General features: G+C 32.8%; 2 protein-coding genes across 4 annotated transcripts; one reads left to right on the top strand and one right to left on the bottom strand.

Annotated features, from left to right (window-relative positions):
• Window positions 1-1,478: 1,478 nt before the first annotated feature.
• On the bottom strand, window positions 1,479-18,339 carry LOC111710159 (uncharacterized). Of its 3 annotated transcripts, none has more exons than XM_023484212.1 (6): window positions 18,019-18,339; window positions 11,365-13,056; window positions 8,364-9,565; window positions 5,544-5,718; window positions 4,883-5,122; window positions 1,479-3,139 (listed from the first exon to the last, which is right to left on the bottom strand). In XM_023484212.1, exons 2-6 carry the CDS (start codon window positions 12,627-12,629, stop codon window positions 3,076-3,078), a joined length of 2,946 nt encoding a protein of 981 aa, XP_023339980.1. In that variant the 5' UTR covers window positions 12,630-13,056; window positions 18,019-18,339; the 3' UTR covers window positions 1,479-3,075. The 3 variants fall into 3 exon arrangements, with proteins under 3 accessions (XP_023339980.1, XP_023339981.1, XP_023339979.1); XM_023484213.1 differs by having other exon boundaries at window positions 11,365-12,920; XM_023484211.1 differs by lacking the exon at window positions 18,019-18,339 and having other exon boundaries at window positions 11,365-13,477.
• LOC111710160 (dynein assembly factor 4, axonemal) lies at window positions 15,654-26,764 on the top strand. Its single transcript, XM_023484214.1, has 9 exons — window positions 15,654-15,950; window positions 18,948-19,025; window positions 19,393-19,414; window positions 19,969-20,201; window positions 20,546-20,680; window positions 22,463-22,662; window positions 24,540-24,584; window positions 24,641-24,746; window positions 25,799-26,764. The coding sequence occupies exons 1-9, from the start codon at window positions 15,828-15,830 to the stop codon at window positions 25,970-25,972; spliced, it is 1,116 nt and encodes a 371-aa protein (XP_023339982.1). The 5' UTR covers window positions 15,654-15,827; the 3' UTR covers window positions 25,973-26,764.
• Window positions 26,765-27,268: the final 504 nt, after the last annotated feature.

Below are 27,268 nucleotides of genomic sequence, written 5' to 3'. Positions count from 1 at the left end.
CGGTGTTATAGGAAGACAACATCAAAGCAAAATTTAGGTGCAAATTTTTGTTGTTAAAAAGGAAATAGTACCTGAAAAATCTCTTCTCAAAGTAAAATGGTCAATTGCCCACAAAGCCCACAACAAAGTTCCTTTATTTCATGTTTATTGGACTTTTAAAATAATAAATTTCGTCTTCAAGTTTATATTTCACAATTTTCAGGTTTTCACAGTTTATCTTTAACAGTTCCGTGGCAAACTGCAAAATCCTTAGCGATATTTCATAATTAAAAAAAACAAGAAGTTCACTATTTTCTGGTTTTAACTTTTAAATTTTTTACTATTTTTTTTAAAATGCGCCCTGAACATTTTTAAACATCTATCAGGTATAATAATTAGAAATTACGCAATCCTGTAGCGATATGTTTTCCTATTTTTTCATTAAAAGAAATAATGAAGACAGCAATCATAATTTTCTTGTTATATACTTTATGTAAAATCTTGTTATATGAATACTAAATGTAAAATTAGTAGGAATTTTTACACTAAAAAGCACAAAACTTTAACTCTCTGAATCTCCCTCGGAATCACATAGTAATTGAGGATTATAAGAACAAAAGTCGTTTTCAACTCTTATTTTGAAATGTTTTATTGGACTTTTTAATTAAAAATTAAAACAATGTCTGTTGCAGCTTCCATCGGGAAAAATGCCATAAATATTTTCGTCTTGCTTATGAAGCTGTAGATTCTGTTTTCTCTTTTCTATTTCTTTAATTCTTCCATGGTTTTTTAAAATCCATATCGTTAACGGTGGGTTCAAATCGTAAAAAAAACTTTATAGGTAACGGACCTTGAAATGGAATGTTCCGTTCGTTAGAGGTATTTTCAGTCATTTTTAGTTAGTTACCGTTCGTTGATTTCAGTCATGGCGCTAACGGAATATATTTCAGTAATCGCCAACGTTGCCAGTCGTTATTCTTTATTTACCGTTAATTTTTTTTAAATATCGGCTATTTTTGTTTGTTAACGATTTCAAAAATAACGAATTTTGCCGTTCGTTAGCGGACCTACATCTAACTTAAGGGCTTTTCTAGTAATCTCATCTCTTGTCCAAACTACAGAAAACATTGTGTTTTGGTTTAAAATTATGCTTTTTCATATTCGATCATGAAAGTTTCAATATTGTTTAAACCTAACAATCTTTATTAAATCATTAGACTTCAGTTTCCAAATAGTTATGTCTCCCCTAATTAGAGAAGTATAGGACTTCGTGGGGACATGTTTACAGATTTTTATGAATTTTATTTATCAACTTTTTTATTGGCAAATTATTTCCTTGATTTGAATTGCAAATAAACTTGAATTCAACATTCCGATCGTTCTATTGAAAGAATTTCTGGTCGTTCTAAAGTCTTATTTTTTACCTATTTTACCCATCCGGGCCCTAATCTATAATTTCAGGCTAATTTTCACAAACAGAAAGTTAATAAATGGAAACGTAATTTCTATACTTTATTTAATTTTAAAAATCTATGTTTTCCGTTCTACATGAACACTGGACAATGGACATATATTATGAGTATTATTAAGTTTATGATTTATCAGCTGATGCAAAAAATAAATAGATGAATAAATAAATAAATATTTGTTTTTTTTGACCAGAGTAGAGCAAAGGTCGTCGTTAATTGTTTCAGAAGTTTCACATCCTTATAATATCTTAAGCTGCTCTTTCATAGAACTTTAACTTTGGCAAAAGTCGTCTTCGTTGTCTTTTACTTTTATTTTGTATTCAAAATCTGTCATAAAGTATGAGACATACAGTGAAGACCATAAAACTGTTGAATAGGAAAACGACATTTAATCGTTTTTGCGTTTATCCCACGTTGTTTTAAAGCAAATACTTTTACCAACAGCTTGAAAATCAACTTATCGAGTGAAATGGGGTTTTATTGGTCTCACTGTATTGCACGATACCAATGCTCTGAAAAAAAAATTTTTAAAGGATAATACCACATTTGTTTTTATAATTAATGTTAGATCTAATGGAGACAATATCAGTTTTTTAAAATCTTGATCTAGATTCAAACCTACATATCTACATCTGAATAGCATAGGTTTGGAATTGTTGGTAAGCTTGTATCAGAGCATAGGTTTAGAATAGGGATCTTGTATCAGAGTAGGTTTAGAAAAAGGGATCTTGTACCAGAGTATAGGTTTAGAACTAGGGGTACCAGAGTATAGGTTTAGAATAGGGGTCTTGTATCAGAGTAGGTTTAGAAAAAGGGATCTTGTACCAGAGTATAGGTTTAGAACTAGGGGTCCTGTATAAGAGTAGGTTTAGAAATAGGGATCTTGTACCAGAGTATAGGTTTAGAACTAGGGGTCTTGTACCAGAGTATAGGTTTAGAACTTGGGGTCCTGTATCAGAGTAGGTTTAGAACTAGGGGTCTTGTATCAGAGTATAGGTTTAGAACTAGGGGTCCTGTATCAGAGTAAGTTTAAAACTAGGGGTATTGTATCAGGGCAGGTTTAGAACTAGGGGTCTTGTATCAGGGTAGGTTTAGAACTAGGGGTCTTGTACCAGAGTACAGGTTTAGAGTTAGGGGTCTTGTATTAGAGTATGTTTAAACCAAGGATCTTGTATACCAGAGTATAGATTTAGAACTAGGGGTCTTGTATCAGAGTAGGTTTAGAACTAGGGGTCTTGTATCAGAGTATAGGTTCAGAACTAGGGGTCTTGTATCAGGGTAGGTTTAGAACTAGGGGTCTTGTATCAGAGTAGGTTTAGAACTAGGGGTCTTGTATCAGGGTAGGTTTAGAACTAGGGGACTTGTATCAGAGTAGGTTTAGAACTAGGGGTATTGTATCTGGGTAGGTTTAGAACTAGGGGTCTTGTATCAAGGTAGGTTTAGAACTAGGGGTCTTGTACCAGGGTAGGTTTAGAACTAGGGGGTCTTGTACAAGAGTAAGTACAGTACTAGTGAGCTTGTATGTGTATCCGATTCAGTGTAGGTTCAAAACTAGTTATCTTTTATCAGGGTAGGTTTATAACTAAATCTTGCTCAGGGTAGGTTGATGTATAGATGAATTCTATTCTTAGAGTAACTCTTCCGTGGCCGGAGTAATAAGACAGAGATGTTCCGCCCCTTTTATTGGCAACCTAAAATAAAAATATTTTGAAGGAATTGAGGTTTTACCACTAACTCTGATTTTTATTCTCGATATCTTAGCAACTCAATGTCATTGCAAAGCCTTAGGGATTTGAAAATTTGAGTTTGTGGCAAAAACTTAAAAAATTCAAATCAAATCATCATATTAATACACATAATCTATGCATAATTACAAAAATACCAAAAAAATGAAATTGAATGTTACAAAGGATGACGGAATTAACGTTGCACCGATGACAAATAGCGCTATGGATAGAACAGATTTGGGGTCTTGTTCCCTCTCATAGTGAAGCACGTAGAGATAAACATTATTCGTTTTTTAAACTTGATTTTTTGGTCGCTACTTATTCATAATCGAGTCTTCTTGGGAAATTAAAAAAAATTTCGAACTTTATTTTTATTTTGAATTTTCTGTTTGAATTGTTGAAAGAGTGTATAACTGTGCGGTTGACATTAATTCAATGTGATTTATCCCATCTAGGAGGGAGTTCAATCCTAGTTTTCCAGCATACAACATATTCTCTAGGGACAGAATAAACATTTATTTCTAGCAAACTTTTCTCAATTATCTATCATTTTTCTTCATTCCATGCTCGGAAAATACTTAAAAATTCCATCTGAATTCTTGAGATTCTAGATCTCTGGAAATTGTATTATTAAAGATTTAAGATACTAGATTAAAGTGCCCGGCGTTGCCCGAAAAATTTTCAAAACATTTAAAAATTATAATTTTGAAAAAAAAATTCTATTTTTGAAAGAAAAAAATTCTGCCAATTTGGTTTGCCGTTTGGACAACTAAAGCTAACATATATCTATATATAAAGTTGTAACCTCTGTTTGTCTGTCTGTTTGTTTGTCCGATCATAACTTAGGAACCCGTATACCTATTGGCCTCAAATTTTGATTGAAAAACTTGGGAGAACGACGGGAATGTTCTTAGCTTGGTTTTCAGATTTTAAATAGCTAAAATCGTAATTTAAGACAAAGAGCAGGTAAACTGTGGGACTAACTATAACTCCACTGGGCAACGCTGGGTTCCCAAGCTAGTATATAATATATATAAAAGAAAATGCGTATCTAAAATATGATTTGAAGTTTTATTGTGTCAACATCATATTTTATGCTAGGCATTCTTCAGGATACTCAGAAATAAACACTTTAACCTATAAAAACAGCAATATCTTCCACATTTTTGATTAGATAAAGGTATTCAATGGAACCATTGTCAATATATAAATAAAAAATAATGTATAAAGAGATTCCGAAATATATTGTTTTAATTTGTTTTAATTTGAAACTGATTCTTTAAAGAAATAATTAAATATATATATGAGCATTAAGCAAAGAGCTTTATTATGTAGACTAAAGGAATTTTTCATAGATTTTGGTAACTCAATGATTAAATTAGAAAGCAATGGCGACTATTTTCATTTCATTGCAAAATAGTTCTTTACACATTAACCAACTAAAGACCGGACTAATAAAAGCTAATAAGATATCTTTATTCAAGAATTGTATTGACTTTAGGTAAAGAAACTGATTATTCGCCTTAACCTCAAATGTTCTAATCGCTATATCTTTGCAACCTTATGATGAAAACCTTTGATATTTCAAACTCTGGCTACTTGGTTTTATCGTGATATCAAAGTTCTACGAAATCAGGCTGTAAAGAAGCAAGGATTATAAAATTAGAGTTTGAGTCAAGTAATCGGTGGTTCCTCAGAATATCTAACCTGTTTAATGAGTAGTGTTTAACCATCTCAACAACACTATTAAATTCTCTCTCCTCCTCTCCCAATCTGAACCCTCCTCCGCATCCTCGACTTAATCTCATGTGTATAAAACCCTTGGCGGATTTAATCGCCAAGGAATATTCGCCATCTCCGGCCTTTGCTTTGACTAGGTAGCTACCCTCCGCCCTCGTCCGTAGAATATTTTCAACTTCTGTCTTGCTCAGGATACCATGATACCACCTAATAAATCTTTTATTAAGTTTTTATCTAAAAAGCTTTCCGGGACTAAGATTCCAAACGTTTTCGAATACATTTTCAGCATACGAAACTTGCATCAAAACAGAAACCATGCACATGAATATTCCCTTGATCTCCAGGAATAAAATTATACAGTGATAAACAAAAAACAGGAAGACGACATTAAAGCAATAGTGAAGTTCATTTTATGTTGTTACAACGCAAATGTTCCAAAGCAAATAGCTTTACTAGAAAATTATTAAATCATATATTAAGGAAAATGGATCTGAACTCTGATTATACTGCACAATTATCGTATTTCATGTGCATTAGGTTATTTAAAGTCATAACTTGAGTCTAAAAGTCGACTTCCTATTCAAAAGTTTTCTGGCTATCACTGTATATATTTAGTTTGAATACTTACTCTTGTCTCTCTAGGGGTAGATCAACATCAACTAGAACACTATTTGCCAGGTTCAAATGGGGGATAAAGGAGAGACCTGGACGTCTCCTGGAGATCCCACCTCGTCCTTCTCCTCCTCCTCCTCCAGCACCATCATTGCATCCCAGTCCCAGAGAAAGAGAAAACTGAGTTTTATCTAAAAACAATTTATTATTTTTTGATCTAACCGAAAGGTATTTTTATCTAATTAAGTGTGAAAAGATGTTTTTATTTATACCAACTTCAGTTGGTATAATGAATGTAGAGTAGATAAACTTGAATTAGCAGGGGACATTTAGCAGCATTATACAGTTTAACCCTAAATAAACCATACATCACTTTCTGAGATTGGAATGCTGCAGATATTTAGTATTTTGATTAAATAATTATTTGGAGCTCTTTAAAACTGTTCCCGCATATTCATGGAAATTTATTTTTTTTCGCAAATACTGAGATCTACGTAAAATAGTAAAAACCCCATTGAAAAATTGTCAAGACGACATTTGATAAATTCATTCGATGTACGGCTTATTTAGAGTTTAACTGTTGAAGAAGAGGACGCGCTTATAACTTAATTGGACGCAACGCACTAATTATTATTAATGAGACAGGTGCAATAATAAAAAGGACGCAGCACATTGCACATTGAGGACGCACATTGAGAATGTACTATCGAGGACGCACATGGAAAATGCACAAGTAAGGACGTTCATTGAGAATGCACTACTATAGGACGCACATTGAAAATGTACTAATAAGTACGCAAATAAGAGAGAAAAACACACAAAAATAAATAAATCGCTCAATAAACTAGCAAAGTTTGAAGGATATTTTGTTTAATAAATGTCTGGAATATTTGACTGGAGATAAATGATGGATGAAAGAGAGATAAATGATGGATGAAAGAGAGATAAATGATGGATGAAAGAGAGATGAATGATGGATGAAAGAGAAATAAATGATGGATGATGAAAGAGAGATGAATGATGGATGAAAGAGAGATGAATGATGGATGAAAGAGAGATAAATGATGGATAATGAAAGAGAGATGAATTATAATTAAATGATTCTGGCAGATTCTACTGCAAGAAGTAACCGTGGCATCAGGAGGAGGAGGATGGATGTTTTTACTGAACAATATTTTTCTCTTTTTCCTTCATTTTCTCAGCAGAGTTGAGAGAAAGAAAACCTACAAGTTCTGTTTATCCGAAAACATGTAGTCGTCTTCGGGGGGGGGGGGGGGGGGGCAGTAAGCCTAGGACGTATGATACTTTTAAACGTATAAATGCTTTAGCATAATTGCTTCCATTGTGATCTCATGATTAATCTACAACAGGAATCCTTTATTAACTAAAACAACTGTCAACAACTTTAAAAGCTTTTAATTAAAAGAATTTCCTAAAAAAAAACCTGGAAAACTGCGACCGCAGGTTTTCATTTTAAAGATTTTTTTGCCTTCTTTGCCAAAATAAATATTAGGAGACCAGCTACAATTGTTCGGAAGACAAAAGTTTCAAGTTAAAATTTCCCAACAAATTAATATCGGAAGAATAATCGGAAAGATGGGAGAGTTTGGTGCAATTCTTTCACATATACTATGATAAAACTAAAGTAACTTAAATAATTTGAAATAATTTGCACATGCGAGAAAGTTCGAAATTTAGCAAAAGTCGTAAAATTATTGGAACTAGGGGTTTGATCAGGCAATGTGTACTTAGAGAGATTTCTTTCTGTGTACTTATCGAGGGAAAAATGAGGGGGGGGGATAAGGATTGGTAATGTTTGAAGGGGGGGGGGGATATTTGATATTTACAGCCATATATGTTACATTGTAAGAGTCTGGAGAGTGGATGGGATTGGTTTTCTCAATGTGCTGGATATGGGAGAGTAACAGTAACTGTTAATATGAGAACACTGATGAAATTAAAAGCAAAGCTAAGGGGATATCAGGATATACACAGAGAAACAAACAGATATGTAAATATTTACATTGTACAAAGATATTCGAAAAAAAATATTAGTTTAACATTTGTGTTGCACCTAAAAATCTGGGAATTAATAATAGGATAAAACCTCACATAGGTAGTATTTTGTCCTACAAAGAGTATATATCAGTGTTCCATTGTTGTGGTATATTGGTTGGATAGACACTGATTAATAGCTATATATTTAGTATTTACAATATACATAGATAGGAAATATTACAATCAGTAAAGAAAAATGTAATTCTAATTGTAATTTGATTTTGTGAAACGTCTTTAGGAATTAAGTTCTGTCCTTATCCCGGAGAAGTATGGTTAAAGGATAAAAAAGATTTCTTTTAATATATCTAAACAAAGGGAATAGTAATTATGTATCCGAGGTTTTTAGGCTTTAGTGTAAAAGTGTTGAGTCGTGTAAGTATTGTTTGTATGAAGGTAGGGTAATCTTATTAAGCTTCCATTAATTGAATATAAATTAGCTGGATATATTATAATTATACTATGTAAGTAAGGATATTCCACCTAATTATAAACTCAGAACAAAGGAGTTGAATAGAAAAGAAGGGAGGGAAATTGAAAGAATATAAAAACAGATAACAATTAATTTGAAATTATTAATATAAACTTTGCAATTATCTGTCAATTTTTCAAAAAGAAAAGTATAAAAAGTCTAATTATGATACAAATTAAATATGTAGTCATACAACGAAGAATTCTGGAAAATGCAAAAGTTGAAAAAAATGAAAATGGGACTAAAAAAGAAATATAAAGAGAAAACTAAAAGTGTGAATAAAAAATGAGAATCAAGGTTTAATGTTACCTCTACTGGGTCCGGATAGGTTTAATGAGAGAGGTTTCAGTGAAGGTTTAGATAAAGGTTCGGATGAGAAGTGTGGAGAGCCAGGATTTGTCCCAACATCCTGATTTCTCAAATTTATTCCAGAATTTATAAATATCGATGGATCATGATCAGGGTTTGAATCAGGTACAGGGACGAACAGGGAGAGAGGACGGATACTAATACTAGGTTTAGAAATCTCCAGACTGGAGCTGGACGCATTCTGTTCTCTCAGTTTTCTTTCTAATTTTGGAATTGAGAATGGAAGATCTGACAAATCTTGAAACTTTTTTTCATCCTTAATATCGGGATTAGGCTCACTTTCAATATTTTCCTTGTTAACATCTGTTGGACTAGGTTTATCTTTGGTTTGTAAACTAAAAGAGTCAGCGTGAACCAAGTTAATTTGATCAGTCCTACTTGGAGAATCATTAACCCGTCCGTGTCGAGACAAATCATATCCCGGGGTTGGATTTGTCCGGATCCAGGCGTTTCTCTTTAACTTTGGCATACTCCAGGGGACATCCAGGAGCTCTTTCATTTCTTGTGAGCTCATAGAGATCCCGGAGTCGGAACCCTGAACCTTGGCGGATAAACTAATACTATTTCGATTAAAAAAGCGCTTATTCTTTGAAACTTTTTCACCGGGATTAATTTTATCACTAGAGTAGAGTTCGGAGTTCTCATCTGAGGTTGACATAATATCCTCATTATTGTTCTTCTTCAACCAGTCCTTCTGGAATATCAGATCTACATCAGGACTCTTTGGCATACTAGACTTCTTGGGTGAGTTTTCCGGGCTACTGGTTTCACCGCTAAAACAAAACTTCCGACGGTTTTGTAATTTCTTCTTTAACTTCGGCATATCCCAGGGTACATTCAGATACTGCTGGATATCTGGGGTTCGAAGACTCTTCAAAGAAGATACGTTCTCACAAGAAGAGTTCTCTAGGTTGAGATTAAGATTTAGGTTTCTCTTCTTGCCTGGTTTATAGCCCTCGCTCTCATGGTCCTTGTTGTCAAGACGACCCTGATAGGGCGGGTTAGCATTTGGGTCTGTCTCCTTATCCGAGGAAGGGGATACCTGCTCCCCAGATTTATCTGAGATCGGAGAGAGAATATTTAGGTTTGCAATCTTCCTTAATTTTGTCTCCTCATGTACACTGCTGGACTCGCTACCGTATCTGAAAATAAAAAGGATTCAAAAATTTAAAAAAAATAATTTTGTGTTGCATGTCTGAACAGAAGATTGAGACAAGGCCTAAACGTTTTGCCGGTGTTGTCAGGTCTAATCTGGTTTAAAGCAGTTTGATCCAGTTTATTATTAGATTTATAACTCTCTTGTAATCTTGGACAATCCCGGTTCTTACAACGCAATCCAGCTAAATCAGTATTTGACTATATAATCCCATATAACCCAATCCATCCAGTTTTTTCCCGGTCCAACCCCGAGAAATACAGTTTAACCCAGTTTCTTACAACATACATTTAAGATTACGTTCTAAGAAACTGTACAAAACGATATTATTCGGGATGATGTTGTAAGACACTTGATTAGACTGTAATTCTCAGAATTGAGTTGGAAAAAACTGGAATGGGATATATTTATGGGATAACATAACAATCCCGAAAAAAGAACAGTCTTATCAAGTTTTATGCAACATAATTCCTTTACGCTTATAGTTATTTGTCAAATATAATACCGGATGATTGGATTAGTCCAGTTTCTTACAGCATAATTCAGAGAAAAAAAAACATTTTGATCCAATTTCTTACAAAATAATTCATCCAGGTTTTAGTAAATTCAGAAAATACAATCTAAAACAGTTTCTTAATGAAACCAAATCCCGGAAAGTACAGTTTGATTTAGTTCAATAAAATGTAATTCCGGAATTTTTTTAAATCAAAAGCTCCTTCGCAGTTCGATCAAGTTTAATCCAGTATTATCTTATTTAATCCATATCTTAAAAAAAAATAAACATAATCCAATTTAGTAAATTTGCTCTTTTTAGTGCATTATGACCTGATCAATTGCCTTTTTATATTTGTTGAAGTTTATATCAAATCAATTAAATCCGAAAAAATGTATTACATTTTCTCAGTTTTTATATAATTTTTTCAGTTTTATTTATGTGGTTTCCTCTGAAATATAACACAACTTTTTCGCAGTTTTAATATTTTAAAAATCATATTTAAGTCAATAGTGCAATTAACAAAGGCATAAAGTAGTTATAAATTTTATGAACCTTCCTCATTCTTAACTCTAAAGTCTCTAATGTATGCATTTTACTTAAATAAATGCAGATAGCTTAAACCTCTCTGCACATCTAAATCATGTATTCAGTTTTAAATATAGTTTGCTAAAAATAAAAATAATCTTCAGATTTATTGCAGTTTTTTTAAGCCTAATGTAGTAAAAAATCTTATGTTTTTTAACGAGATCAAACGTATTGTGTTTTCCCTAATTAAAAATCTATGTAAACTTTAAGTATCTCTATGCTTCTTAGACTTGAGTATAAAAAACTGAATTATGCATTCAAGGTTTTCTAAAGTTAGGATTCTTTTGACACAAAATAAAGAGTAGTTGTGAACTGCTGCAGAGATAGTTTGAACCCCAGGTTTATGTAAACTAAATTTAAATATTTTGTTGCTGAGTTTAGAATTTAAACTTTTCAGTTGAATCAGAGTTCACATGAAAGGACTAAGAGCATTCTTTCAACCCAACCGTAGTATATAGTTCATAGAAATATTCCCCAGAATCAAGGATAGATAGATTGGAAGATAGTTAAAGGGACTATAAACGTAATTTTAAGTGATCTTCCATTTAAAAAGTGACATTTCCGATTCATTTTCCGATTTTTCTTATCAAGATGGATAAAGCAGTCCATGATTATCTTTATATCTTGTTAATCGAGTATGACACTGTTTAAATAGAAGATCAATTAAAATACAAGCACAGTCCCTTTAAACTGAAAATATTTACCCCTGACTGCTGGTGTTACTGTCCAATGATTCCCAGCTGGAGAGGCAAGATGATGAGGAGGAACTCTGATATCTTCTCGTCCTAAGCTGTAGTTCTAGTCTACGACGAGGACGGAGACGGGAACGGATAACCTGATTTTTCTGTGGAGTACTTTCAGCACTGCTGCTCTGACGGAGTTCAGCTAGCTGAGATACATTACTCTCTGAAGCGAACCTGGCCGTGAAATCAAATTTATTTGACGGTTCAGCTAGAGCGGTGGATCCCATTATTTTCTTCTGGGTCGGAGCAGTGCTTGGAGGAGTAGGGAAACCAGGCTGACAGGATAGATTAGGTTTGCGTTGAACTGCTCCCCTGGGAGAACCAAACCTAGGACTATGGAGATCTACCTGAACCCGGCACAAGGATTTATCCGGAGTTCTTGAACCCTGGGGCAAACCTAGCTCCGGCGAACCCTGCCACGATACTCCAGGTTCCAAAGGAGTTGATTTACCGCTGTGTAATAAAGAATCTGGAGAAAAGTTTGATTTAACTTTTACGGACAAAGGAGAATTTATTGTTGGAGCAGTCCGCACTTTCCTTTGAGTTAATAAAGCAGGACTGGAGTATATTGAACTCTTCCTTGAAACTGTGGAAGGACTAGGAACTAGATTATCACTACGAATAGTTTCTGTAAACTGATTTATAGGTTTCTCGGACCTTTCTAAACTATTTCCGGAGACCTGTGAACAGTTCTTGCTAATATTGACACTGTGTGATGATGAAAACTGATATGGTGAAACCTTATCCCTGGTCTGAGTAATCGGTGAGTCACAGTCACCACGTTTATCACGAAGAATATTATTCACAGACCTGGAATGGTTCTTTTTAAGTTGAGCCGGGGACGTTTGCTCTAGGATATTGTCACAGCTGCGTGGTTTTGTAAGACGCATTATTCTTGTAAAAGCAGATCTAGGACGGAACGGAAAGCTCCATGTATCCTGGGAGGGACTAGCTGTAGCAGATACAGTAGATAGGTGTAGGGTTGTCGACCTGGACATCCGAGTGTTAACTGGACCTGGACTAGTTCTCTCTAAGAATGCTGAGACCCCCCGGTCCACAGACCCTCCCATAGCGGACCTGGACTTCCTGAGACGATTTTGCTGAAGGAGAGGATGGTTTGCGATCCTGTCAACCTCATCTAGGTCCTCCGTAGAGCTGAACCGACTGCTAACGAACGCAGTTTCGAAAACTTGTTGTTTGAACGTTCTACTCCTGGTATGACTCATCACTAACTAAGAGTTGATTGAAGTTAATGTTTTATAGTGAGACTACACTCTAGAGCTAGGAACAGTTTAAATCTGATCCGATTCTCTCAACTCTTCTTCTTGTAAACATACTTAGTATCTTCCCTTCTTTCAACACGGTCATCTTCTCACTGCCTGGATCTTCACTAAGACGGGGAAAGCCTCCCAAGGGATCCTCTTCTCCGACCAAACAGAGGAGGGGAATTCTCCGAAACCAACCAATAGGAGAGCTCCGTTAGCTGACGGGATCAATACCATGGGACGAGGGAACCACTGTAAAGTATGAGTCATTACCATCTTTCATGCCTGGTTAGACTGGTTGGTTCTAACTGCCTGACCATGAACAGGACTCCTGTCACGCCAAATACCCATTCTTTACTCCCCGTATACCCAGATTCATCTTCTCAACCTGATACTCAACAGTTAGGCGGGGATAGATAGATAGATGGATAAATATATAGATATATGGATAACGATAGATATTCTTACATAGAGATAAAGAGACATGAAGAGATAAAAAGTGTGAAATTTTAAAATAGAAGATATGAGAAGAAATATTTAGGGGTTACATAAAAAATGGAGATTTGAAAAAATACTTATTTTGTCCTCGGAAAGTTGTTTGGTTGCACTTTAAACAAAAAAACTCCGCTCTATACGTACATTGAACCCACAGTAAAGGTTTTCGTACTATTTTATCTTAATTAAAGATGCAATATGAGAATTTAATGACGACCTACAACTAAAATTCGTCTTATTGGTTTGTCATGACCTTAAAAATGTCAAAAGAGATTGAATCACGATAAAAGTAAGTTTAAAATTATTTAGAAAAAATGAAGAATAATATTTACTATTCTTTTCTCATCCTGAGTGAGTTTACAATCTTAAAGGGACTTTCCACTTAATTTTAAGTAACCTTTCATTTATAGAGTGGTGTGTCCGATTCACAACGATATCCTTAATCGGAATAACAATATCGTTCTTTTTACATTTAAAATGTGTTGAATTTTAATATCATTTCTGCAGCTTGACTCCGCAAGTAATTTTTTTATAAAACCAAAATACGGATATCTCATTCAACCTTGAACAGACAAAGACTGAAAGGTCAGGTTTCTTTGTGAATCTTACATGCCACTATATAAAATGGAGGATCACCTGAAATTACGTCTGTACAATACCATCCTATACTGAACCTTTATTTTCTTCAAATTTAATATTTAGGACAAACACCAAAATATATAGACAGCTAGATAAAAATGTTATGTAATATATAATATTTAGTTTACATTACAGCTCAATTATTACTTAATCTGAGAGCAATTTGGCGGGAAATTATTCAAAATTTAAATTTAATGTTTGTATCGTTTTATACATTACATTCACAATTTAGATTTCACGGTGGCTAACATGTCAAGATTTGATTGTAACAGTTTGAAACCATTTTAATCCAATCAATGTAGATCATGTGATTTCTTGGTTATATTTTCAAGTTAGCCTTTACTTTCAAGCCCTTTTCCCCTCATTAAATGCTTATTTTTTTTAAATTTCTATTTTTTATTTTTATTGGGCAATGTGCGTTTTAAATATTAACGTGCGTGGATATTAACGTTTATCCGATATACCCACGACAAACTAAGCTCTTGTTAATTTCGCGTGATTTAAATTTTTTTTTATTATTTGCGATATTCTTCAATATTTAGTTTAATGGATTTTAAATGACTAGTTTCTTTTGACACAGTCCGGACATAGTAATCTCTAGTTAGTACCGCGTACCGAAGAAGAAAGAAAATATGTATTATATTTTCTTGCATATTGTACCGTTATTAAACATTATTGTCTTATATATTAGAGGCTATTATAGATGCAATTACTGTCCTGTAATGGATAGATATAGAGGACATTGATATATAATAAAACCATTTAGAGATTATATATAGTAAGCCAGAGAGAAGAGATAGATATATAATAAGAAAAAGAAAGAAGGTAACTGTATCATAGATAAGAATATGAATTTTGATCAATCTTATGTGCATTACAGATGATGTTATCAAGCAAATAGTTTAATATTATCTTGAAAATCAAATTGTGATGTAAAATGAGTCTGTGTGCACTGCACAATTTCTATATTTAAAGTTCAATGGACTATTTGAAATCATAACTTGCGTCTTAAAGTCTCCTTCCTATTTCAGTTCTATAGGTTTCACTGTCAATAGCAAAATTTTTCAATGACAGAGAGATAAAAATACGATGAATAGATTTAAATTTTGATAATCATATTCTAAAAAAATCTCGCGATAAAAACTATTTTTACAAGTTATCGTGTTATTTTAACAATTTTAAGCCGCTGATTAATTTTGTGAAAGAGTTCAGAAAACAGATAAAGTAAAAATTCACAATTTTAAATGGAATTAATTTTTTGTGAATACTGAGTTACACACAAAAAGATGCGACATCAGAGACGACTGTACGGAATTCATTGAACCCTGTTTCTTATATTCAGTTGTAAACAAGCTTCCTTCTTTACCAAACAATTTAGAAAACCATTAAAATATTATATTGAGGCAGTAAACCAAATCTATCATCCTGATCATCGTCATATTTAAAGAGTTTTTGTCGTCAAAAAAGTCCCATCATTTTGAGGGTAACCATGCATATCTCATTTAATATCATCTATATAAACCCTAAAATAGAAAGCAGAATCTCTATGATGATAAGCGCAGTTTGATCAATAATGTATTTACAATGTATCACCATTCTATCATAGTATTAGCTGTACAATGTAAACTGTATTGTATGCAGAGTCGTAATATTACAAGATAATTCCAAACATGTTTGGAGTTCTGTAGAAAGTAAAAGAAATAAGAGTACAAGTCCCAAATTTTCTACTTGAAATATTTGCTTTTTAATCAAGAACTATCCGAAAGCGATTGCTTTCGTAAATATTTAAAACCAATAACAAGTATTAACAAAAGAAATTATTTTAAAACATTCTTAGTCTCCAGAATTTTTTTCCAGTTCAAATCAGTTTATTTAATTAAATTCTAATTATTGTTTATAATTTTCAGACCTATACCTTTAAAATTAGGACAGATACAATTCATCTACAGAGTTTGGCTTCTCTGTGTAGGTTTATTTTCTCTTTTATTCCACAAATATATTTATATATATAGACATATATAAATAATGCCTATCTATCTCAATGAAAATGACTGGAGTGAGACCGAAGCCACAATTAGGATTAGTTTACGCATACCTGGAGTCAGGACGGAGAACCTTCATTTAACACAGACGGACGTATATCTCAAGGTATAGTATTTTACCCATACCTGAGGCCGAATTTAAAGAATTTGAGCGGCGGCTTAAATTTAAGCCGTGGCTTAAATATGATTGGTTCCACTTAAAATTGTATCAAATGTTTCAAGATTTAAGCCGACGCTTAATTTAAACCGGGTTTTGGAGGATTTAAGCCGCGGCTCTGGAGAGTTAGGAAGAATTTATTTAGAGTAATTAGGGATTTTTGTTGCAAAGTAAAGTTTATATCTCCAGATATGGTTTTTGTCAAACATTGATCTTAATTAAAGGTCTCGAGGGTACCGCAGTGAACCAGACGTGCCGCTCTACTAATGTTGGTTCCCTTGAAATTACGTCTACAGTCCCTTAAGTTAAAACGAAATTATATCTAATTTTAAGCACGACTTTAGCCAATATTGATTTATATCTAAACAAGCTTATTTTTAAAGGTTATTAAAATTTTTAAATTGACAAGATGGGTATATATTTAAGATTCAATGCAACAATTCTTTGTTGAATATAAGTCATGAAAGTAATAACAAATTATAGAAAAGAAATACTTCATTTTCTTCAGTGAAGAGAAGTTAAGTTAGAGAAGTTAAAGAAGTTACAGTGTTAGAACTATAGAATTCTATATTTTATCTTTATTCAACATTTGACAAATGATCAAAGCTCTTTCAGAATCCGGGAAACCATTTAGATGTTAGGATATAAACAGATTTTACTATTTTATCAGGATTTATCACTCTACAATAGAAATATATATATCATTGATCTATCATTGATCTAACATTGATTAATAATTGATCTATCATTGAATAATTATTGATATATCGTTGAATAATTATTGATCTATCATTGATCTACTATTGATCTATCATTGATCTATTTTTGTTCTATCATTGATTTATTATTAATCTGTTATTGATCAATTATTGATTTATTATTAATCTATCATTGATCTATCATTGATCTAACATTGATCTAAAAATTCATTTATTTTTCATTTATTATTGATCTTTCTAGTCTAATATTGTTTTATTATTGATCTTTCATTGATCTAACAATAGTTCTAACATTGATCTATGAAATTGATCGAACACTAATCTATTAATCTATCATTGATATAACATTGATTTGAATCGTTCTATTATTGATGTATTGATTTATCATTTATCATTATGATATAAAATTGCTTTGTTATTATTACTAAATATTTATTCATACACATTGATATACATACATGTTACATATTACATATGTTGATGGTGTAGTTAAAAATTAGTTGAAATCATAGATTAATTAAAATAACAGATTATTATTGATCTATCATTGACTTAACACCGTTCTAACCGATCTATCAGTGATATATAACATTGATTTATCATTGATTTGAATTAATATATCATCAAGATCTAACATTGACTTATCATTCATCAATGGTATGAATTGATTTATTATTGACCTTTTATTGATCTAACATTGCAGCTGCATTAATGCAAACCTATCCTCTACTGAAACTGTTTGTTTTGCTCCAAATTTTCCGACTTTTTATCCATTTAGAATCTTGATCGAGACCCAAAAGAGTTCTATCTGATGTTCCTGACTAGAGAAATTGATATAAAGCTGTGTAAAATTTATACTAAAATCTATATATATATATATATATATATATATATATAATAAAATAATAATATTTTAATATTCTCTGCAAACTAGACAGAATGAGAAGGTCAAATATATTCATAGAAGTATGAGAAAACCAAAGGAATTGAGTTTTTGTCACAAACTCTGATTTTTTTATCCTTATATTATTGTGACCCCATTGTCGGAGACCTTAGATATTTCAAACGATTAATTCTGTAAAATCAAATAATCTAAGCTTGAAATATCAAAGGTTTAAACCGCCAGGTTGCACAGATATATGGATTCAAAAATGTGCGTTTGTGACAAAGACTTAATTTCTTTATCTGAGCACATGTAAGATATCAAAAACATCTTTGTTTTTCTTAATAGCTCTTCAATAAGAGAATTATGTAATGATTAAAAAATATATAAGATTTCAATCATGGCCCCAACTTACTTTAGTTTGACTTGATGTCAGATGAGAGCAGTGTGAAGGGACTACTGTTGTCTTATTGTAAAGGAAAACAAAACTAATATATTTATCCGGAGAATATATTCTCACTATTCAAAGGAATATTAGATTATCTACCTTATATATATATTTATATAAATATATATGATAATAATAAATAAAAAGAAAATAATCATCAAAACATTTTTATAAAATATTTTAGTGACGTTTTGTACAGCTATATTCATATCATATAATTTACAATTTAATAAAGAACTTTGACACAAAATTAGATTTTCTAATCTCTATATCTTGTAAACCTGAAGGTGTAAACCTTTGGTATTTCAAACTTTGATTACTCGAACTAACCGAAATTAAAGTTTGAAATAAATAAGGTCTACAACATTTAAGTCTAAAGATATAACTTTGTTGTCGCTAAGGAACAAGATTCTGACGATGAACAGATAGACAAGGTATAACCCACGAATCAAAATCGATAATGCAGAAAACTCTTTATTTCCTAAAAAAATAACGAAATGAATGATGATAAATAATTATTACAGGGTTTACAAATTTATAATGAAAAGATTCTTACGATCTATTTTCCTATATTCGGGGGGCTATCTGTCGAAAAGTCCGAAGACGCTTTTTATACATTAAAACTTCTGAAAAGATTGTCAATTAAATGTTGATGAAGGTCACTAATTCTTTAAATAGAAATGTTTTGTTTAACTTTGAACTGGTTCACAATTGATAAACGTTTTAACTCCGTCATCGGAGAACAAGGAAGAAAGGCGGGCTGAAATTGTTTGGTTTGGATTCTTGTCTCCGAGAGGAGCATTTAAGTTGAAGACGATATTACATAAACTGTGGGGGGGGGGGTCTTAATGTTAATGGTTGACAAACTTTGATGACATTTTTTATTCTATTTTTAGGTTTCTTGTCCTCCGTACATATACGAGATTCTTCTAGAGGACAAGGTTGGATGGAGAGGACGGAGAAATATTTATCAGGTATTGAACTTAAACTGAGATGTTTGGATGGGGAGGACGGATAAATAGATATCAGTTATTAAAACTAAAGTAAATGGGATTGGATGGGGAGGACGGAGAAATATATATCAGGAATTGAAACTTAACTGACAAGATTATAGACAGAGAAATATATATTAGGTGTTAAAACTCAATTATGTACGGTGGGATGGACAGGACGGAGAAATTTATATACCAGGTATTGAACCTAAATTGACAGCTGGTTCAATGGTGCGACGGAGAAACGATCACGAAATTTTACGTTAGTAAAAAAATAGACGAGTAGATACTTAAATCTTGAAATATTAAAATCATATTTTTAAAGAGTGAAATATATATATATTTTTAGGGTGAACTGGAGATAATTTTAGGTAAAAACGTCTTTATAAATGTTCTGATTTAAAAAATATAAGAAACAAAACTAGAAGTTTTTAAAGTTTTACTTTTGCTGAACTAATGTTCAACTTTGCTGGACTAATGTTTAAGCAGGCATCTTGCTAGGATTCTTAAAAGACTGAATTATTTAATCAAAATAATCATATAATAAAAAGCTTAAGATTGGCTGAGTGACATTCAAGCTTAAAGGGACTGTAAAAGAAAAATGAAAGGGGGCATAGGCTGATACCGAAGCATTTTAGGAGCTGATAAAGACCCATAAGAGTTCTATCTGATGTTCCTGTCTCGAAAAAGTGATATAAAACCGTGTCAAATTTATACAAAAATCTTTATATATAAAATTTTGTATAAAAATAGTAGGTTTTTAAACGGATTATATTCAGCAAATACACAACCAATCTGAAAACGACGATATCCCAGAGGATAGAACTCTTATGGGTCTCGATTACCTCCTAAAATGCTTAGAATTCAGTCTATATCCCCTTTCATTTTTCCTTTACAGTCCCTTTAAATACGTTTATAATGAAAGATAAACTGGAAAGAAGAAAATGGGGAAGACCCGGAACCAAAGTTGGGAAAAAGGAAGTGGAGGATGTGAGGAGAAGGGAAGAGGAGAAGTTAAGACTGTTCCTCAACAACCAGGACAAGGCAAGGATAGAGGAGAGAGGAGAACGAGAGAAGAAGTGTGTGGGGTTAACCATGGAAAAAGAGGAAGGACGGAGAGAGGAGATAGAACGGAGAAAAGTTGTTGCAATTGCAGAGGTGAATATTTACTTCGGGAGGAATTGGAACTACAGGGTGGATCAGTCAAAATGGGAGACGACATTATGATCGCCTTTAATTTTTAATTTTGAATGAATTATTACTATTATTGTGCTCAAGAAAAACAATACCGTGTTATTCAAGGACAATATAAAAGTTGCCATTTAATTCACTTGTTTTTTTGGAACACCTTGTACAGACTTCATTTTATCGAAAGATTTATAAGAGTGTCTGAATTTGTTATTCCTACTTCAAGAACACCTTTAAAAAACAATATCAGAACACAATGACACAGTGTTTTAAACTGCATCAGAATCTTGTAAATATATAATTTTCAAACCTAGGTAATGCATGATGAGAAGGACGGGAGGAGGAGAAGAAACAAATATGATTTAGACTTTGCAGGACGAATTGCTCATGAGAGGGAGATGGATAAAGAGATTGCAATGGTTCCTCCTAGAACAGGAGGAGTTATCCAGGTAAGGTTGGAGTACTATTATCCAGGTAAGGTTGGAGTACTATTATCCAGGTAAGGTTGGAGTACTGTTATCAAGTGAAGGTAAGAGAACTGTTAGCCAGGTAAGTTTGAAGTACGGTAATCCATGTAAAATTGGAGTACTGATATCCAGGTAAGGTTGGAGCACTGATATCCAGGTAAGCACTGTTATCCAGGTAATTTGGAGTACAGTTATCTAGGTAAGCACTGTTATCCAGGTAATTTGGAGTACAGTTATCTAGGTAAGCACTGTTATCCAGGTAATTTGGAGTACAGTTATCTAGGCAAGCACTGGTATCCAGGTAATTTGGAGTACAGTTATCTAGGTAAGGTTGATTCTGATACCCAGTAGGGTAAGAGCTTTGGTATTTACTTTTTAGATTTTTGTTAGCTCTCATAAATAGGTAGAGAAAACACACTGGTATTAGTTGGAGTTCGAGTTCTGGTATCCAGATTCCAGGTAGGTTAAGATCACTGATATGGAGGTGGAGATTTTGTTCTGTTGTCCAGGGAATCCAGGTAAGGTATGAGCACTGACTGGTTTTTAGGAGTTGATCGAGACCCAAAAGAGTTCTATCTGATGTTCCTGACTAGAGAAATTGATATAAAGCTGTGTAAAATTTATACTAAAATCTATATATATATATAATTTTGTATAAAAATAATAGGTTTAAACGGATCATATTCAGCAAATAAACAACCAATCTGAAAACAACAATATCCCAGAGGAGTCTAAGAAACTTAGGGTTGCTTCTATTAATTATTATTTGACTTTAATAATTTTACATTTTTAATAGATATAACTGATAATATAATAAATATGTATGTATCATGTGACCAGAACTCCAACCAATGGCAGTACAATATCATTATCACGTGACTCCATCTGTAACAGGTGACCAGTATACTGCACTGCCATAAGTGGAAGTTCTGGTCACGTGATACTGACGTATAAATAATATTATTTATCATATCTATTAAAGATGAAAAATTATTAAATCCAAACAATAATAGAGGCAAACCTAAGTTTCTTAAGCTATTCTGGGATATCGTCGTTTATCAGATTGGTTATGTACAGAGCGTCCCATATCATATTAGATTATCTCCAACCTTTAACACCAAAATAAACCCTTAATACTCGAAAAATTTCTCCGCAAGAAAATTCTTATTTAAGCCTTATATTATTTTTCAAAATGATTCATTCTAATGAAATTTTCTAATTAGTCCCGAAAATCGTTATTTAGACCCGTTCTCGGTCTAATATGATGTGGGACACCCTGTATTTTCTGAATATGATTCTTTTAAACCTACCATTTTTATATCTATGGATTTTTTATAAATTTGACACAGTTTAATATCAATATCTCGAGACAGGAACATCAGATTGAACTCTCATGGGTCTCAATCAACTCCTAAAATGCTTAGGTTTCAGTCTATACCCCCTTTCCTTTTTCCTTTACAGTCTCTTTAAGTAAGTTTATTTAATTTAGGGAAGTATATTCGCGAAAGGATAAATTTCTGATATCCAGAAAATACTAAGAAGGGTTCGAATGCTCCACTTAAACTCTTTACATAATCTCTCTGCATTTCTACATTTTACATTTTAAAAAGAAATCAATTCTTCTTGAACCACAACCTTATCTCCCTTAACTATAACTAAGCGATCTGAAGATTGAATTCAATACTCGGCATTGGATCTTAATTTCTAAAAATACACAACAAATTGTAATTTCAGTTCCAACGAAAAAAATTGTATGATAATAAGGTGAACCTGAGCAAAAGAACCCGGTTGCCCGCCAGAGAGTCGAGGAAGGCGGAGGAGGAGGAGTGGATGAAGAAGATGGAGGAAGGAAAACTAAGAGAAGGAAAAGAAAGAGAAGATAAAGAAGTGGATAAAACAGAAATCCTGACATTTAAACAGTTTAATCAGAAAGCAGTGAACTTTATCCAGTGTGGGGATCTAAGGTCAGATAAATAAATATCAAGTTATTTTTATAAAAATATAATTACTTACAGTGTTCAGCATATATACATAGAGAATAGAATATATAGAGAGGAATTTACTAGAAAAAAGACTGGCCATTTTGTTGTACTGTTTCCATACTGCAGGTGTACTTCACATATTTATGCTATATAACCTGTTGGGCCCTGGAATATCATTTTATAGGAAATCTAAAATTATTGTTAAAAGAAAACCAAATTAGGAAAAAGGCTGGTTTCATAATTGACCAATGATCATTTCACATAGACTCTATGCCTTCCACTTTACAAACGATGATTTTCCGTTATAACTATAAATCAAATGAACCTAATTCATTATAAAGTTTATTAAACAGTTTAAAAAATTCGAAATTGAAATGAATAGTCTAGGGAACATACTGTATTAATGTACTCTACTGCATATAATTTGTGAACATTTACATGATTTGTACACTTTGAACTCCCTTTCAGGCTGAAAGGGACTGAAAAAATTCATACCGAGAGATTCTTTTAATTCCTCTCTATATATTCTATTCTCTATGCATATATATCAATACGTACATGTCCGAATTACCGAAATGGTGGTTTTCTAATTTCAATATCTTTACCACCCAATGCCGCAGAATTCTTTTATATCAAATAACATAGATTTAAACATTCAGATTGCCAAGATATAGAGTTTAGAAAATTGGGTTTGTGGTAAATACTCAATCATAATTTATCTATTGATACATCTTCATACGATTAATTTACAGCTCGTTTCAGAAATAAAACTTCCAATACTTTAAATTCATAGTTATTCGTTTACCTCTAGTAATTATATTCGACTTATATACATAGAGAATAGAATATTCTTTTCTCCATGCTTATAGTCCTTAGAGTACATTTGCTCTAAAATCTCTAATATTTTGGCTGAACCTTCAAGATTACCCACAAAGAATGAGACGTACTGTAATAACGACTTGAAACTCTTAAAATATGATGATATGAAGGTTTAATTTGGACTTTTGCATCAAAAGTAGTTTTAAAAGGTGTTTGTTTATTAAATTATCGGGGAAAGATACGAACAAGTCTGTTTCTGCAGGGTACCAGGAGGGTACCAGGTAGCACTGGGTACCAGGAATCTAAGAATAAAGAATAAATAAATTCTATTCAGTCGTCTCTGAAGTTTTATCCTGTGTGATTGTGGGTAACGAGGGAGGGAACCCCCGGATCCTATGCAGACTTGCGAGCCTCCCAGATTTGCTAGGCAGATCGAGCCTCAGCTATGCAGTATTGAGCATGCGCAATACAACAAAATGTGCCTGTGTAATACAGGAGGTTTTCTTTAAACTTGTGAAGTTTAAATAAAAGATGTTTTTACTAATTTATCGACATTGTGGTATGAGAGGTTTCTCAAAGATGAGAAGTATTTATCAATTATCATAAATAGTGCCTAATTAAATCTAGAAAATTTGTATGATTTAAAAAAAGCTGTGCTGTATGGTGGAGGTTTGTTTACTGCATAGAGGAGGCACGGTCTGCATAGCGGAGGCTCGGTCTGCTTAGCAAATCTGGGAGGCTCTTGTCTGCACAGCGGAGGCTTATGGCGTCCAGGGCTTCACTCCCCCGGGTAACCCTGCATTATCAGAGCCCATTCTCTCCATAGAAAGTGGTCGTGTATTTCACGTACTTTGGGGGACGATATGTTGGCCGCTAGATGTCTCGTGCTAAATTCTTATCTGATAGATAGATATTTCTCCGTACATTTCACGACCAAAATAGGAGACGTCAAGTTGTCGACCAATGTAGTTTATGGAAGGAACGGCCTCAGAGGAGAAATTTTGTTAGTTCAAGACGACATTTTAAACCTTTGTCTTCAGGTCTGCGGAAAGTATTCTTACAGAAGGATGTGAACAATTCCCCAGGTAAGCTAAGTAATTGACAATTAAGTTTAAACCCAGGATGATCCTTTTTTATTTAGTAACCTGGAGTTAGTTAGTAACCGAACTCTGGTCTATCTGCTACTAGAAGAATGGGAGAAATGTCTCCAAGACTCAAACCTGGCAATCAGTCTGCTCAACCCACCGGTAAATATACTGAATTCCAGAGGTTTTATACTGAGCGTCCCCATATGATATTAGATTATCTCCAAGCTTTAGCGCCAAAATACGCACATAATACACACAAACCTTAGTATTCTATGCATACAAATTTTAATATTAGCCTTATAGATTTTTTTAAATGGTGCATTCTTTTTAAATTTTCCGATTAGTACTAAACTCGCAATTTAGAGATATAAACGATCTAATATGATCTGGGACACCCTGTACGTATATCATCTGATCTATCAAACTGTTTGTGCTGTTGTTCGCAGTTTAGAACAAATCGTAAAAAATCATTACAAACTTTTATTTGCATACATTTAACATAATGTATAGTGCACTTTAATAAAACAAATTTAAACCCTACAGGTGGTCTTACTGGCAATTACATTATTAAATAATTATATTATTTTATTAAAGGGAATGTAAACCTAATTACATGATTAATTAATTATATCATTTAATTAAAGGGACTGTGAACTTAATTACAAGTGAACTCCAATCAAAGATTCTCCAACGACATACAACGATAAACTTTACATCTATAAGTGCGTAACAATAAAGAAGATATTGTCGTTTATCTATTTAAAAGTGTTTAATTCTCTTAATTTCTTCTTTTTCATGGCTGCATGTCGAATTATCAAGCTGCACAATTGAAAATGATCTATTTCAGAAAGAAAGATAAGAATATATAAGTAATTTTATGACACGGTTTAAAGGGTACCTTTTAAATCGGGCATGCACATTTTAGCTGGAGTGTCACTTTAAATCTCAGCTTAAAAAGAAAAAACACCATCATTTACCCACGCAAATCTGCCCCTTTAGTAAAAGTAAATTCAAACTTTATGAAGCATAAAGTCTGACCGCGTCAACTTTGTTGCACTGGCTAGTCCTGCCTATAAAGCTAGGTACAGTACAAACTGGGACCAGAAAGGTTGACCCGGCTCGGAAATTCAAATGTACTACGGCTGCCCGTGTACCGAATACTTTTTAAACTCTAACTGAAAGAGTTGTGTTAACTCCATCCTATTCTCCAGGTTGATGAGAACAAGGAAAGACGGGTCAAGATACTCTGTAGGAGAGCTAAAGCTCTGGTTGCTCTTGGTAGACCAGAGGAGGGATTACAAGATCTAAACCTAGCTCATACAATCCTTCCACTCAATTCACAGATACAAACAGATAGAGATAATCTCAAGAAAATGATAATTTAAGAAGAAGCTGGAGATGAGATACCAGCAGAGGAAGATTGAATATAAAATCCAGAAATCAACAAGGAAGATTGTGATCTTCACATGAGATGATAACTAAGAATTATACCAACAGCAAAATTAAATTTTGTTTCCATCATAATAATTTTCCCCTTTTGAAAAAAATTAAATATTTATAGATGAACTTTTATATCTTGGGATTAGGGTTAAATAAAAAAAGGCCAAAAACATTTTGGAAACCACATGGTTTTTTAAAATTGTGAGGTTATTGATTTTAAGTATCTTGCAAGTAGATAATAAAAGTGAAGAAATACAGGAAAAAATTACTTGCATTTTTAGTTGGGTCAGGGTGAACTGGGAAGGAGTCAATTAGGAATAAAAATGAAAAAAAGAGGATTTGCATCAACTAGAAAGAAAAGGAGATTAAGAGAAAGAAAGATTTGTTGGAAAAAAATAACAGTTTTGGTTCGCGTTTTGCCTATTTTTTCTCTCAAGAGTCAAAATTTGGCACAGTTTAAGAAGAGAACATGTTTTTAAAATAGTTTGTTTCAATAATTTGTTTTTCTTTCACTTTTGACCCAGACGAGAAATCTATGCATAAAAATAACCAAAAACGATTTTAAAACAGACTTGTTAAAATGCTCATATTTGGTTCGTTTTCCATTATTTGTATATGTAGGATAAAGATATTCCAAATATTTGTAGATGTAGGATAAAGATATTCAAATATTTGTATATGTAGGATAAAGATATTCCAAATATTTTTATATGTAGGATAAAGATATTCCAAATATTTGTATATGTAGGTGTCAACCATTAACATTAAGACCCCCCCCCCCCTCCATGTAATGTCGTCTTCAACCTAAAAGCTCCTCTCGGAGACGAGAAACCAAACCAAACAATTTCAGCCCGCTTCTCTTTGTTCTCCGACAACGGAGTATAAACACTTTTATTAATTGTGAACAACTTCAAAGTTAAGCAAAGNTAAAGATATTCCAAATATTTGTATATGTAGGATAAAGATATTCAAAATATTTGTATATGTAGGATAAAGATATTCAAAATACTTGTAGATGTAGGATAAAGATATTCCAAATTTCAACGTTTGATAAAAGCAAACTTGAACAGAATACAGTTCTAAAATGCTGTAAGTTTTATTAAAAGTTTTTGTACAACAAATCAAACGATTTAAAACACTATCTGGGGTTTTGGGAGAACATCTAATCTGATCAGAACTAAAGGGATACGTAAAAAGTAAAGAGAAAGGTAAGAGAAGGAATAAATGATGGAAAATGCAAT

This window comes from Eurytemora carolleeae, unplaced genomic scaffold (genome assembly GCF_000591075.1).
Source record: "Eurytemora carolleeae unplaced genomic scaffold, Eaff_2.0 scaffold956, whole genome shotgun sequence".
Lineage (NCBI taxonomy): Eukaryota > Metazoa > Arthropoda > Copepoda > Calanoida > Temoridae > Eurytemora > Eurytemora carolleeae.
Note: the sequence above shows the minus strand (reverse complement) of the source record. Positions and strands in the feature narration are given on the sequence as shown.